The sequence below is a fragment of the Anopheles bellator genome, chromosome 1 (assembly GCF_943735745.2).
Source record: "Anopheles bellator chromosome 1, idAnoBellAS_SP24_06.2, whole genome shotgun sequence".
Lineage (NCBI taxonomy): Eukaryota > Metazoa > Arthropoda > Insecta > Diptera > Culicidae > Anopheles > Anopheles bellator.
The window spans coordinates 32,760,433-32,776,734 of record NC_071285.1 but is presented as its reverse complement, the minus strand read 5'-3'; the positions used below and the strand labels follow the sequence as shown (position 1 = coordinate 32,776,734).

The window sequence follows — 16,302 nt, the reverse complement described above, 5'->3', positions numbered from 1 at the left end:
GCCAGAAATCGTAGCGTGTGGACCGGCCTTTAGCAACCGAGCAGCGATAATCCAAAAATCGAAGATGACCCTAATGGAAATACTAAACATCGAATTTAAACAAATGTTTTGAGGACCAGATCAACCGTTGGTATAAATGCGTTGCAGTCGATGAGGGATACTTTGAAGAATTGATTGATTGAGTATTGATTTTTAAAAATAATAAGATATCATCAAATTAAAAAAAATCAAGGAGCTGTTTTGGTCAAGGTGGTATGCGAAAAAACAGATGTGATATATTATTGAAAAGAAGAAGGTAACGCGCAGCCGTATTACCATAAGTCGACCCTTTTATGAAAAAAGGTTTTTCTATTTAATAGTGAAAAGATTTCCTTTAATATACCAGCTACAGTATCTGGAAGGTTTTTTTTAATTCCACCATTAATGTCCAGTCGGATTTTAGAAGATCATCGCGGAAGTAGTCTTTGCACGCATCAATACTTTGACGAGAAATCTGTAACGAAAAAATAACAATAACGAAACCGTTTTAGGCAGAACACAATACCTTACGTTTAAAATCAAACGTTGTTTAACCTAATTGAAAGTTATAGAGAGAATGTATGGACAACTAGCTTACAGACCACAAACATAGGTACTAGACATGAAAACACGAAAAGTGTAATTATTTTGGAAATCCTAAATGTAAACACAAACGAGGCGGTAATTTGAGTTTTGGAAACAGGAATAGCTGACAGAGAACCAGATCTGGGGAATGGCTGTGGCTGTGGCCTCATTTGTTGGCCAGAACTTCGCGCAGCGCATTGTTTTGGCGAAAAATTCGCGCAGAAAGCACGATGTATTAGCAGGAGCACGACAGCCAATTTTGGGTTTCCCGAAAATTCGGATGTTTGTGACGGATTGCTTCGAAAAAACTGTAAGCAAACCTGTTTACATTCGAACAAACTTGACTTTTTCAAACAAAATTTGATAAAGATTCTTGCCTACCATTTTTTCGACGATCGACGAATAAAATCGACGATGAGCCAAATCTTTTCTAAGCAAAACAGCTGTCAAAAATTAACCGATTACTCAAAATAGCCGAACTTATCACCTGTGTAGCAACCTAACGTTACAAAAAATTGAAAATCGGATATACAGGGTGGTCAAATAAGCGTTCTCTTTTTCATTTGGTTCTAAAACAAAAACAGCTTAATATTCTTCAATGCTTAAATATTTATTTGAAAGGTTAATTTTTCAACTTTTTTATGAAAAACAATTTTGATCAAATGTCCGCCACGGCTAGCTTGGCAGTAGCACATTAAGTCGATCTGTTTTTGAATACATTTTCGATTGTATCTGGTCCTATTTCGGCAATAGCAACTTGAATTTGGATCTGTATGGCACGTAGCGCCGTCCTGTGCCCAAATGCCATCCAAGTTCTCAGCTTCAGTTTCGCCAAAGAATCTGCCAAAATCCGCATCAAACAGTCACTCGTTGTCACTCGGTGCATTGGCTTCTCTTGCACGATGTGTGGATTTTTCGAACCACAATACTACTTATCAACAAAGCCACCGAAGTGGAAATGAGCTTCAATGAAATGTGCTTTTGACGAATGACTCAAACTTACCACTTTGGAAATAAATTTGTCATGTCTCGTGCCGTTGTCGTAGCACGGATGTTACCTCATTCAGAAAACAATTCGAATTGATATGTAGCTTTCTTTACTATCACGTATTTGTTGGCCGGTTGGTGGACGTGTGTTCAAGCGCATGAGAGTTGACACAGGATTAGAGTGAGAGCGATGGACGAGTGCACGTCGGCACGTCTGCTCAGCTCAGCCGTCGCGGAGGAAGAGAGTGAGTAGCCGCGTGCGCATGCCTTATACGAATTTATATTTCGGGAATTGGCAACACTGATGTCATGTGAGTCCATCTGATGGTTCCATCGTAAAGTTTGACATTTTTGACGACATACGTACTCAGAACATTTTGTCATACGGACGCTATTTGTTTATTTTATATTTAGTTGAAAGTTTCGTCTCGGCAAAAAAAAGGGAACTGAATCGTGAACATTTTCGAGCGATGATTTTTTACGACTTTCGACGTGGATTATTACAACAAGAGTGCGTCAATCAACTTAATTTGACTTTTGGCGATGAAGCTCCATCAAAAACCACTGTGTATCGCTGGTATAGTGAATTCAATCGTGGTCGTAGTTCGCTGTCCGACGAGTTTCGTGAAGGTCGTCCAAAATCGACTGTAGTGCCAGAAAACATCGATGCTGTGCACGAAATGATTAAGCAAGATCGTCATGTAACCTATTGTGAGATTGAGGCATCCCTAAGCATTAGTTCCACCAGCATATATGCGATTTTACATGAACACTTAGCTGTGCGAAAATTATGTTCACGTTGGATCCCACATAATTTGACAATCGCTCAAAATTTTGTTGGCTACCGAGATTATCGAGCAGCCTTGATTTGTCGGGCTTGCATCGTAACATGGCTCATTGCAACATGGCAAAAAATGTTGACTTGTAGTTTATGCTATTCGTGTAGAAATCAATGATAGAATGAGCAAAACTTTAGCAAAATCGAAGTACTTAAATCGGTTAAAAAAAATTTAAAAACGGCGATTTTGACTAAACACGTAAAGATCTTCCAGCATGGTAGTTTGTTTTTGTTTTTCGTTTGTTTGAAAGAGTTATCACTCGTTTACTACTTGAATAATCATAAACACGCAACCTTCTCGTTCTCGATGATCTGAGGTAGAACTCGTTTTACTGGCATGCTTCTAGGCATGCTATTTTAAGCCCTGCCGGCACATTTATAAGGCTGCCCTTTTTCGCAGTCAAACATATTCATTTGCGTTGTAGGCGCTTGTAGAAAAGCATACTCGCTGACCATGTTTGCACATAAAGCAGACAACAACAGTAGTAGCAGCTATACAATGCTCAAAAGATGATGCCATTAGTACGGCCCGCTAAATTTAAAGAACAGCAACTTCGAAAGGTCACAAATACACCTAACACTTAAATGAAAATGAAACCGTTTGTAGAAACAGCCTATCGGCGAAGCCGAACTTGGTCAAACCGACCGATTCATTGATTGTCACTTTTTCATATAAGATGACAAGGAGAGGAGCCTAAACTGAAATACAGATAATTTTTTAACCAAGTTTAGCATCAACCTCAACATTTACAGATTTAAAAAGTATGTGTACTGTAAAAGTACTGTTACCCCAGCCGCCGTATTCACTAGATGTTGCTCTTTCGAACTACTATTTGTTCCATTGCATGAGTAACAATTTGGCAGCACAGCGGTTCTTAAAACAGTATTGACAAATGGATCTCTGATTGGATCGCTGATAAAGATGAGAAGTTCTATCGACACGAAACCCGAGAATCGCATGAAAAATGGGAGAAAGTAATATCTAACGACGGACAATACTTTCATTAAAACACTCATATGTTTTGTTTGTGCCCTTAGCAGTTGTAATCCCTCATAATAAGCTCACAAAATAAGAGAAATGACTTCACAAGAAAAAGAAGCGATTGTGGAAAGAACAAAGACTACGTGAACTCAAGGAAAACAGTGTGCGATACAAAGTGCGTCTTTGATTCTTCATCCATTACATATGCATTTGAGTACTGCAAAATTCACAAAATTGAAATAAAAAAAAGAAACAGTAATCGACAAAATAATCAAATTAAAACAATACGTAAAATTTATGGACATTCGTGTATCTATTTGAAACTATCTTCTTGTTTACTAAAATACCACATAGAAGGGCAATAAAGCCCTCTTGTGCATATCATGTAAGAAAAATTGGTCAAAAATTATATTTGACTATCAACACGTTTTGACATTCTGGAAATGTGCTCTGGGCTGATGAATTGCCAGAAAATTAATGAAAGTTAAGAACGGGTGAACACAAAGATTCTCCTATATTTGAACCAAACCTTCCTATAAACGAAAAGTAAGAAGCAACTGACAGAGGTTTCGCGCCATCTATACATAGAACTGACAAAGGTATTATAGTCTGGAAATGCATTTCTGGCATGGAACTACCATCTTTTTGAGTCGTGTTTACTCAAAAACATTTCAAAATGTAATGAAAGAGGGGTTCATTCCTGAATAAATACGTCGTATTTGCCATTATACAAGTAGTCATGTTGTACATCAAATATCGAAAATGACACTATTAGGGTTTCGCACTATTCAGGCCAAAACCCAGATCTGTAACCCATTGAAAATTCGAGTGAATAGTAAGACGTCTCGTATATTAAGAAAATTATTGTAATTATTTGAAACAATCTAGTAAACAATTATACTAACGACTGTAGAATTTACCACACCATTGGGCTTAAACAATATTACTGAATATATTGTTTAAGCCCAATGGCATGCATTACGGGCAGGATAATGCACTTTATTTTCCTCCAAGGAGTTTTTTGGAAATATTTGGCATAAGTATGTAATGACATTTCTTTTTAAGTTTCAAACATTCACCAGAACATTTCCCCACCCCTAAAACCCCCGCCTGCCGAAGTTGGTTCGAATTGCTCGAAAACATTTGTATGGGGCGTTACGTATGGGACGTTACGTATGGGACGTTACGTTACGTTACATTTGTATGGGAACCCCCGCTTCCCGGAGGTGTGGGAGGGTCAAATTTTCCTATTAACAATCGGGTGTCACAAAACTACGTTATGCAAAATTTCAAGTGGATTGGTTCAGTAGTTTTGGAGAAAAAACGGGACGCACAGACAGACAGACAGACAAACAACCATTTTTATATATATAGTTAAGTTTGGGCAACTTTTATTTGTCTTTATTCGTCCACTGCTACTCGGCTACTGACTTTCGCGTCGCTCTCGACAGCGGCGCGACGCTCGAGCTTGGTGCTAAACGCACACAGTAGCACGTCCGGCGTCCCGAGCCACCAAGGGTTCATATCTATATAGATATTTTTTTGTCAATGTCCACCACAGTTGGCTCGGCAGTAGCCCTATTTCGACCTATTTCGAGTACATTTTCGATTATATCTGGTCCTATCTCGGCAATATAGACCGTTTCGTTATGTCTAAAGCGTGGTCCAGACGCTGCGATACGATAACAATGTCTGCGTAACTGATGTCTTTGGAGACGTCATTAATGTCACTGACGCAGATCTACAAATCTGAACAAACGAGCATCAATTTGTGAACAAATTTCAAACAAGTGCCAGTTTCAACACGATTCAGCACCTGCGCATAAAGCATTGGTTGTTCAGAAATGGTGCAAATAAAATTTGCCATGTTTCATCAGTTTCTCTGAATGGCCTTCATCGTTTTCTGATTTAAACCCACTCGATTATCTGGGGATACATATCTGGGGATGCTAGGAAAGTTAAACAACGTAAAGCATATGAGTTTAAACACTTTTAAGAATCGTTTAGTCAAAATCTGGGGTGAAATGCCGAACGAAGTCGTGCGTGCAGCGTGTTCGCAGCGTTCAATTCCAATCAACCAACATTGCTCAGTAGCGTACGTCTTCGACGGTTCCGGCGGCTCCTTCTTCATTCATTCATACGGCGGCCGATGATGCCGCCCGACCAAAATCATCACTAAACAGTCACTCGTTTTGGGTGCACTGGCTGTTCTTGCACAACGTGTGGGTTCCCAACCCAAAAACGACAATTTTGCTTATTAACATAGCCACGGAGGTGGAAATAAGCTTAAATGAAATGTGCTTTTCAAATATCGTACCGTTGTATTTAAGACCTACCACTGTGGAAATAAATTTTACATATATTCAAATTTGCTGCAACCGAAATTGTATTTGGTACATAAATTTCAAGAATCAACCTTTCAAATATATGTATAAGCACCGAAAAGTATTCAACCGTTTCTGTTTCATAACAAAATGAAAAAAGAACGATTGTTTGAATACCCTGTATATAATAAAACTGTGGTAAGCTATGGTTTACATTAAGTAAGCTATGATTTAAATTAGAAGCTTCTTGTTCCAGTTCATCATTTTTATGAAGTTTTTCTGTTTCCTTACATATAAATTTTTAATTTCAGAAAAGATGCGCTTCAATGATAAAAACAGAATGTACGAAAGGAAAATTGGCTTATTACTTACCTTACTAACTAGTAAATCGGTTTCATCGAAGTGACGTCCAAACATTTTCGGCGTTTCGCCAGGAATCGGTTCAATCTTGATGCATACTTCCTGACCCTTTCGAGCTGTTTCTAACTGCTTATGATTTGCTTCAATCGACGTTACAACGCCTAAATCCGTGAACTGTGAAATAATAATAGGAAAATTAAAATGGAATTTTAGATATAACACAGAAAAAGTAGGAAAAGCATATACTATAAGAAGTTTTGTAGGAATCGTATGAAATTGAAAACAGAACGACCCCTCTTCTGCTATAGTTACCAACACAAGCGCAGCCCGTTTAAATGTTTGCCCTAATCGCTTAGTCTACGTACAATTTGTCACTTTGTACGAGCAACATGCATACATTTGAACAGTTAACGATAGCCGGGGCCTAACAACTGCAGATAAAATTCTTTACAAATGTGTTTGACAGCAAATTTAAATTGTTTATCCACAGTAGATTGTAAGATGAGCGTGATTTCTTCGCAACCATAAAAGATTTAGGAATTTTTGAAACACACCGAGTTGCGTAAATTAGATCTCATTGAGAGCCAAATTTATACTAATTTGGTGGTGTCGGGAATATTATGGGTGCCATCGGGAATATGGAAGGAAAACCTGTTGTTAGATATTTCAAACCTCTTTCGTCATTTTTTGCAGTGCATTTGTGGTCCATCTAGTGTTGGACGGCTCATCTAGTGTTTGGATTTCGAAGATTTGGCGTAAAATATCGACTGTCGTTGTATGGTACGTAGCGCCGTCTTGTTTAAACCAAATGTCGTCCAAGTTGTCATTTTAAATGTCGCCGAAGAATCAATTAGCCAACCTTTCTCGGTAGCGTACGGCATTGAAAGTTACGGCTCCTTCTTCATTTTCAATAAAAAATGGGCCAATGTGGCTAATGGGCCTGACCAAAATCCGCCACAAACAGCCACTCGTTGTGGGTGCATTGGCTTCTCTTGGACAACGTGTGGGTTTTCCGAGCCCTAACATTCGACAATTCAGCTTATTAATATAACTACCTAGGTTGAAATGAGGTTAAATGAAATGAGATAATCTGTTCCTAGAAAGAAGATTGCTATTAACTACGGCTTGTCGGTTAAAATTAAATAGAGACCGAGCAATAAGCAGATAAGAAAAATGAGTGCATTTTACAATATTGTAATATATAAAAGAAAGTCGTGTGATTCATGTACGTAAAAAATTTATAACTCAAGAACGACTGAACCGATTTGGCTGAAAATTGGTAGGGAGGTAGCTTAGAACCTAAAGAAGGCAATAGGACACTTTTTATACTCCGGCCGCGTCACAATGATTCCACAATGCCAAAAAAATTGTCCAACCGCTGGCCGTTCTTAGCCTGCACCAGAGACCATTTTAATCTATGATGCTTTCTGTAAGGGTTTGTTTTTACGGGCGGGGTTGTTGGTCATGCGCCAACCAACCCCACTGTCATACCGATATCGGGATTCGAACCCAAGCCAGCTGCGTGACAACGACGGGCGTTACCAACTGCTCTATCACCGGGGTCTAATTGCCATTGGGGCGGAACAAAGTTCGCCGGTCTGCTAGTATTTAATATTTGGATAGTTGGTGGCTTCACCTTCATTTGTCACACAGTCAATAGATTTGAACGAGCAAATAGTTCCAAGGATCTTATGCTGAATTATGTGATTTAGGTGTTCTACATCTATATTCTTAGCCCCTAAAATTGCTCGCTCACTCGACCATTCATTGATTTAGTTGGAAATGATGTTTGAGAATACTTTATTAATAAGTTCTTCGATTCGATGACTTCAAAGTTACAGAAATCCTGAGGAAATGAAATCAATCCGCTTGATTCGTCGACAGGTACTCGACCATTACCGTTAGTCAGCAATTTCTCAGAGAAATCTTCAGCTCTAATTAATGAATTCATTAATTCTAATTAATTAATAAATTCATTTAAATAAGTCCTGTTACTATGGCGCACCCTGCATAAATCTTAAAACATGCCCTTACCTCTTTACTGGGAACACAGATTGGTGTGCCTTCTTTAACGACTCCTGCTTCTACAATAACACCCATCACGATAGGATCACGCGAGTTAAACACAAACTGAGGTAGGATCTGCAAATAAAAATCAATAATTGACACAATAACAGAATTAGATCGTCTATATGGTATATCGGTATGTATTTTAAAAAAATGACTGAAATCTATATAAAGGCTGGGGAAAAAGTAATCGGCGTTTTCTGCGTGGATCTCATAATTTTATTTAAGATGCTTTCAATTGTCCGATTTACGTGAAATATGCTCCGTTTTGTTGGAAAACGCTTTATGCTTTATGGAAATATGCTTTTCATAATGCTTTCTTTGTAGAATGGTGGGACGTTATTGGCGAAAGTCTGGAAACAAAAAAAAATTGTTTGGATCGGACTCTCAGCGGAATGTTCGACGACCTGCTAGCGAAGAATTCCATTCTAGGTTGACAAAAAAAACTGTAAAACATGGAGGATGAAGTATCATGATTTGGGGATGTTTTTCATGGGCTGGTGTACGTCCTTTTTTCAGAAAAAAGCACCATGAATGCTCTCGAGTATAAAACAATCACGGAAGACACAGAAGAAAACATGCCACTGCGATAGGTATTTCAACAAGACAACGATCTCAAAGATACGTCGAAGCTTATGAAATCGTGGTTTGATGGAAATAATGTGTCAGTTTTGCCTAATAGCTGGGCAAAATTTTTAAAGAAAGATGAAGTGTGGCAAAAAGTGCTGCAGGAATGGTAATCCATTCCAGTAATAACTTGTCAGGATTTGGTCGATTCGCTGCCAAGTAGAGTGCATGAAAAGCTTCAAAACAACGGCGGATACACAGGGTACTGACTAATTTTGAAATAATATATTGACTGTTGATATTAGCAAAAGAAGACCGTGTTAATTAATTAAAATTTACCTTATTCTCAGTTTTGCCTATGTCATTGGCCAGGTACTTTTAAATGTTTTCTACTGTACTAAGCGAATTCCTAGACATTTTTACCTCTTTTAGATTATCTTTATCTTATTTTTAGTACTACTATCTTGTGCTATTTATTATTAAAATACCTGTGAATGCAATAGGTTTTGAAAAAAGATCAAATAATGCAGCTTAAATACTTTTGCCTATTTTATTGGCCAGCATTGTATGTTCCAAAATCTGCACAAACTTCATCACCAGTGCACTGCGTGCACATAAAAGATGCAATAAGTGCGATCGTAAATATTCATTATGTATAAATACGTTTAAAATATTATGACATTGAAACAGATTGTTGAAAGAAAATCCTAAATTCTCTTGCAACGAATGAAATTTATAAGCTCGCTGAAATATTGCGCTAGATGAAAAAATCCGTAAGAGCATTTCGAATATTGTTCGAATTTCGAGTTGCAGTTTAGCGTCTTCTGAATGAAACGTGTATGACGCGTGCGCATCACGCGCGATGGATCGAGTGACCTTGGATTTATAAATAAAATTACGCTATATCAGTCGCTCAACGCAATGACGCGCTCGCGAACGATGCTACCCATGGTCTCTTTTGACTGAAAATATAAAAAAAAAATCGAGTTTCTTTGAGTAAACTCTCTGATCTTCTCTGATCAATGATCAACGAAAATTTTCACATGTAGAACAACGATCCGAACGTCATGTACACGATCGTGGGCATTATCTGTTGGATGTACGCAGGTTATAACTTTTTGCGAATGTTTGAAACGATATTTAAATTAGTCGTTATTGCTTACTTACATTATTGTTATTGACAACATTACTTAAATTGTCATTGCGAGAAACTTTAATCTATAGTTGTTTTTTGTTTTGGGCACATGGAATATCTCAGGTTGTGAGAGGAAACACCTCAGATTTGAATTATGAATTTACACTTCCCATCCATCTTCATTCTCCGTTACATTTTAGCCTTCTGATATTCGATCGTTACTTTCCTATTATACATGGTACTGATATACGTGTAGTTTACACCAAATAATTTAATAAATTGAAACATTCCTCCCTATTATGAAACTCGAACTCGAAACTCGAACGGTCATTTGAGTTCATTTTGCTATAGCTTTCTCTTTCTGCCTTCTTGCTTGCTGTATTCTGCTTTCTCTTTTACTGTGTTCACTCGATCGTTCGAGTTCACGATTCGAGTTTCATAATAGGGGGGTATGTCTTATGCTTCATCCAATTTCGAGACAATTGTGCAATTCAACAAGTCGATGGCACTTCAGAAACAATTCGACCACTCAGAGGTCGATCACTTATTTTGATAATAGCTCAGAATGAACAACAAATGTGCTGAAGAGACGTACCTATTCAACGTGAAATATGTATGTTTTAAAATATGAAATTAAAAATTCGTTCCGCGAGTGTTGTGCTTGAATTATGTATGGTGTCAACGAAGAGTACAGTTCTCGGCACACTATAGGCCATAGGGCAGATAATGCAGGAACAATATAAATTTAGAGTGTGTTGCCGATAAAATAAATCACGTATTGATTACTCGTCGACACCAATGGAGTCTGCCTAACGTCAGGACCTAAAAGGTTTAAGAGTATGAAAGAAGATTTCTTTCAATGAAATCACATGTTTATTGCATTGAAATGAAAAAATCTATTTTATTGAAAGTATGTGCCATCAGTAGCTATTCGTTTCTCCCATCTTTATGCAAAATGGTGGATGTCACGACGAAAGAATTCTTCGTCTTTTGAAGCAAACCAAACCAATCAAATTTCGGTTTCCTCGCTAGACTCGAAGTGCGTAATGGTGATACAATGTACAAAATTCACTTTATCTATTTGAGAAAGTTCTAAATGTTGCCGAGAAAGCTTCATTCGAATGCGTTTTTGTTCCATATATAACGAGTACGCACCAATTTTGCACACAGTTTTTTGAAACCCAATACTTCAGTCAAACTATTGGTTATACTGCTCAATGATATGGCTAGGCTTTATATTAAATCTCTTTCAGTGATTCGACGATTTTCCAATAGGACATCCAGTATTTTTTTAAAGATTTCAGGTGTTGTGTCTGTTTTTGGATGTTTTGACGTGGATCGTCTTGAAGACTGGTACGACCACGTGTAAACTCAGGAACTCCACTTTTAATGTACTAAGGCGAAGTGTCCTTATACATTTTCAACATTCGTCCATTAATTTCCTTTGCTTTCCAAAACTTTCCAAAAATAAAAATTCAATAACTGCACGATGCTAACTTTTTCCCATTGTAAAAAATACTGTGACACGTCGATACTGAATGACTTGTAAAAAAAAACTAAGTGACCGATTTAAATACAATTTCACATACGTTCATATGAAGAATGTACCAATATAAAAAAAATAGACTCAAAAAAATAGCAGCGTCCTCTTTTATCGACCATAAGAACTTATTGAACAGCCTAGTAACAATGTAATAAGGTAATGTACGCAAGTACGTAATGTAGTAAGGTAATGTGATGCAGGAATATTTTCCAAATCTTTGTAAGATATTGACGATACATACGAGTAGTATTGTCAGTAAGTTTGCAAGTAAATTTTTCGATTTTTATCATTTTCTTCTAGTATATTCCCACAGTTTGTCTAATACGAAAAACACTTCTCGCGCCAATCTCTTACAAAGAAAACTTAGTTTACATTTTAGTAAAGAGAAAAGAAAGATATATCTATCGCTAGTCATTAAGCCAAACAATCTTACAGTGGATTAATATTAATGTTGTTGCTTTGATATTTGTTAAAAATGTAAAAATTCAATTATAAAAACTGGAAAAACTATTTTTTAAATTTTAAATATTTTCAACTTACCTTCAATTTGCACGGAAACACGGCAATCGACTTGAATTCGTCCCGTTTTCGCAGTCTAATTTCTTCACGATACGCCATGAACTTATCAAACAGATGATAGATGATGTCAGCTTGAAAAATTTTAACGCCCAGATTGTCGGCTAGGTCTTGTGCGTCGCGCTCAACTTTTACATCAAAAGCCAAAATGGTAGCATACCTATAAATGATCCGGTTGGTAAAAGGAAACATTTAATCAAAACCTACAATGCAACTGAGGTTTGTTTTATGGATTATGTTATTTTCAAGCATTCGAAAGCGGTTATATAAACAAAGAATAACTTAACAAAACATAAAATACTGCCTTATGAGGTCTGACACAAAGACTAACAGCACATCGCAAATGATATCACCATCAAAATATTACGTTGGCTAAAACGAAGTCCATTATTTTAGCGTGATTTTCAAAACTGTACGAGGTGTGTTCAAAAAGTATCGCGACTTTTGAATTTCCGCGGGCTACGTATATCCGATTTTCTTTTGGTGGCGTTTGGCTGCTACATATGTCAGTGACTTATGGTGAAAAGTTCGACCGTTTTGAGTAATCAGTCAATTGTTGACAGCTGTTTTGCTTATCGGATCGGAAAACTCGGATATACGTAGTCCGCGGAAATTCAAAAGTCGCGATTCTTTTTTAAAACACCTCGTATATAAGATGTTCCGATGGTCCGATTTTTCCGACGTCAAAGATATACTATTTTATTGGAAAATTTGTTAGTTTTTAAAGGTAGGTTCATAATGTTTCTCTTGTAGAAAGCTTCGTCGTTATTGACGAAAAACTAGAGCGATCAATTTTCACAATCCTTTTTTGATCTTAGTTTTTTATCACTAAGGAAATTTCGCAATGCGCGAAAAATGTTCCGAATTTCATGATTGGGGGGTACATCCGTGTTCTCCAGCCACAAGTCAGTTTAGTAGGTATAGTGGGCAACAAAAGAAAGTTTAATTGAACATTGAAAAATAAAACGTCGAAGGTCTAAGGCTATGATATTGGATCCAAAGATCCAATTCCAAAGAAATCAAATGAAAAATTCGATTTTATTCAAAGTATGTGCCAGCGTGCGTATTCACGACAGGGAATATTTAAATGTTGTACAACTCCGCCATCTGTCAGTCGATTTTGACATATTAGCCAGATTCTGAATAGTCAGTATATGCCGTTTTCGTCATGAATCAATTTATGGCAAAACAGCGGGCTGCAACTGTTGCGTTCCACATTGAAAAAAAAATTGTTGAACTGTTAAAACTGTGAAAACTGTTCGTGCTCATTGCTGCCGAATTTTTTTCTTACTTCTTTCTGTGGGGCTATTTGAAGAGTAACGTTTATGCCTGCCAACCGAAGACCATTGAAGAACTGAAAGCTAACACCACAGCTGAAATTGCTGCTTTTATACCCGAAATATTGTCACATACAATGAAAAATGCCCAAAACGAATGAAAAATGCCCACTTTTTGTGTGTTTAATAGAGGCGGTCATTTGAGCGATATTGTATTCTGAGTTTGCCAAAATCAACTAAAAACGACAGAGTTATCCAACATTTAAATATCCCATGTCGTGAACACGCACCCTGTACATTTCTCTAATCTCTCTGTTAAATCGTGTATCGTGCCACGCCGAAAGAACCAATGATGGCCGAAAACCGTTATTTTTATGCAAACAAGTTTACATGGTCTAACCTCTTCAAAGACAAGTTGCTAACTAATTTTTTTTTCGACATGAAATCATTTTCCTGATGTAAAAACAAGGTAATGTTGCCAAAAACGCACTATTAGGAAGACCAAATTTACAGCTAGTGCCATCTGCTTACAAACCAATAAACTACACTATCTCACAATAAAAGAAGCGCTATCCCCACACTTATAAACATTCAACATTGGTTCATAAATCTTCTTTGCTTTCAAACCTTCCAAAAATAAAAATTCAATTACTCCACGATACTTGATTTTTCCATTGTAAAAATACTGTGACACATCGATACTAAGTGGCTTGTAAAAAAAATTAAATTACCGATTGAAATGATACTTTACCCGGGGGCCACAGTATGAGAAACTTGGAAAAAATGTATGGCAGGCCAAGAAACTATGAATCTTGTGCTAGAGTTCCGTGAGTTACTTTGAGTTGCTTTTGAGCGCCTTATGTTTACGGGATATTTTCTCGTTTTGGGGGTATTTTTTCCAATTTGACAGTTTACGGCAAATTTCGGCAAATTTTTATTGCTTTCCAAAAATATGGCTAGTTTTTCGACAGCGGATCAAATTTTGACAAAAATAGCCATAGAAGGAGAAGGAAAGGAAACTGAAAAATCAAAGCATAAACAAACGAACTGTCATTTCACTCACTGGAGCTCACGGAATTTTTCGCGCAAAAGCTTCTAGTGTGGACGCTAGCATATCAAAAAACCTGTAGAGAAAACTCATACTGTGGTCGAGGCGTTACATACGTTCATTTGAAGAGTGTACCAATGTAACAAAAAATTGTCCAAAAAAATCAGCTTCGTAGCAGCGCCCTCTGTTTCAGTCCTGCTTATTATCTCAGTTTATGTTCAATTTCGGTTAGGCTGATTGAGCTGACAGCTTTGGTAAGGGAAAGTTATAAGATCTGATCGTTGCGTAAGTGTGGAGATCACATTACTGCCTTCTTACTCAATAAAATATGTTTCTACCGACACAAGACAATAACAATTTTCGAGTTACCATTTCGCCGGATATATGTTGCGAATCTGGAACCAATTTTAAGTTCCATATAGAAGAGTGAGCCGACAACTTGTAACAGAAACCAATAAGAGACCGTATGATCAGAGCGTTTACGTTTAGAACAAGCAAAAAACGATGCTACTAGACGATACAATATTATATTAGTACGAAATAACGGCATTTATGATCCAATGTGATTAAATTGATTTTAAACTCGTAGAAGTAATCAGATAGAGCGATGCAAAAAACATAAATTATTCACAGTACTTACTGATTCTCGTGCTCCAACATTGTCGACGCCTTCATCACATCACGCTTCACAACAGGACCAATTCGAATGCCAGAATACTGAAAATAAAAAGATAATACCGTTAGTAACAAAATACGATCAGAATTCAGTGATGAATGCTCTTCAACGTAAAAGAATACTCTTTTATCATTTGACTTGTGCGACACGAAGATGAGAATGCATAAAACGTCTTATTGTTCAAAAGAGATTACGGAATCTATATCTATCTTCTATATATATTAGGTTGGGGAAAAAATAATCCATTATTTTTTCGGTAGATAACTGTAGTGATCGATATCTCGTGAAGTATCTATCAAACAAAAAACATGACAGCTCGAATTTCCACCTGCGCAATGCGCTGGGGATGAAGCAGCTTAACCGGTGGCCAAACCAGGAATAACGACAACGAAGATTCTACTCGGTACATGGTGGGACTTTTGAAAGGAATCGTTTATTATGAGTAGCCAAACACTAAATTCAGATCTATTCTGTCAATAACTGCACCGTTCGATGCTTGCAATTGACCGGAAACGACCAGAATCGGCCAACGGAAGAGTTGTGCTTCATCAGGACAATGAAATATCACGCACGTCTTTGCAGGCTCGCCAGAAGGACCGGGAGCTCGGTTAGGAAATTTGAATGCATCCAACGTTTAGTCCGGTCCTTGCACCAAGCGATTATCCCCTTTTTTGCACATTGCAAAACTTCCTTAGCGATAAGAAATTGACATCAAGAAATGATTGTGAAATGATTGTTAAACTAAGTTTCAAATTTCACGCAAAAATAATGGATTTCTGTGTTGCGAAACTAAAATGTATCACAGAGCGTAATCGGGGAAAAAATCTCCACGCATATCATTTCTGGAACTCAGGGTTACCATTAGGTTGGCCGACCGCGAATCCGACCGTATACACTGTTAGCAAACGCTTTGTTTACAAACAGAGGATAATATAAGTTCTTATTCGCTGGTATAGCAACAAAATCGAAAAAAAAACAAAAAAAAATATTCGTAAATCAATTTATTTCTCTTCTATTTCTATTTCCTCAGACCAAAAACACGAATGTAAACACGTTTGACATTTCGTTTTTATATTTTTGCTGTCACGTAAACGGTTTGGCATTACAAATTAATTTTACGCTAGTTTTTACGCTTCGTGTGGCCTCCCAGTGTGAAATTTGATTTCAATCGGTCACTAATTTTTATTTTACAAGTCATTTAGTATCAACATGTCACAGTATTTTTTACAACGGAAAATTAAATGCCGTGATTATTTTTTTAATTTTACAAGGTTAAAAAGCAATGGAAATTTATGGATGAATGTTGAAAGTGTATAGGG

The 16,302-nt window shown here is 37.1% G+C and overlaps 1 protein-coding gene across 1 annotated transcript in view; it reads right to left on the bottom strand.

Moving 5' to 3' along the window:
• Positions 1 to 321: 321 nt before the first annotated feature.
• The window catches only part of LOC131205870 (eukaryotic translation initiation factor 5B), a 33,832-nt gene continuing 17,851 nt past the window's right edge, over positions 322 to 16,302 (bottom strand). The window contains exons 4-8 of the mRNA XM_058198159.1: positions 14,948 to 15,024; positions 11,947 to 12,142; positions 8,129 to 8,236; positions 6,107 to 6,268; positions 322 to 493 (exon numbers count right to left, since the gene is read on the bottom strand). Coding sequence (XP_058054142.1) covers positions 386 to 493; positions 6,107 to 6,268; positions 8,129 to 8,236; positions 11,947 to 12,142; positions 14,948 to 15,024 — 651 coding nt within the window. The 3' untranslated portion in view covers positions 322 to 385. The remainder of the gene's footprint in view (positions 494 to 6,106; positions 6,269 to 8,128; positions 8,237 to 11,946; positions 12,143 to 14,947; positions 15,025 to 16,302) is intronic.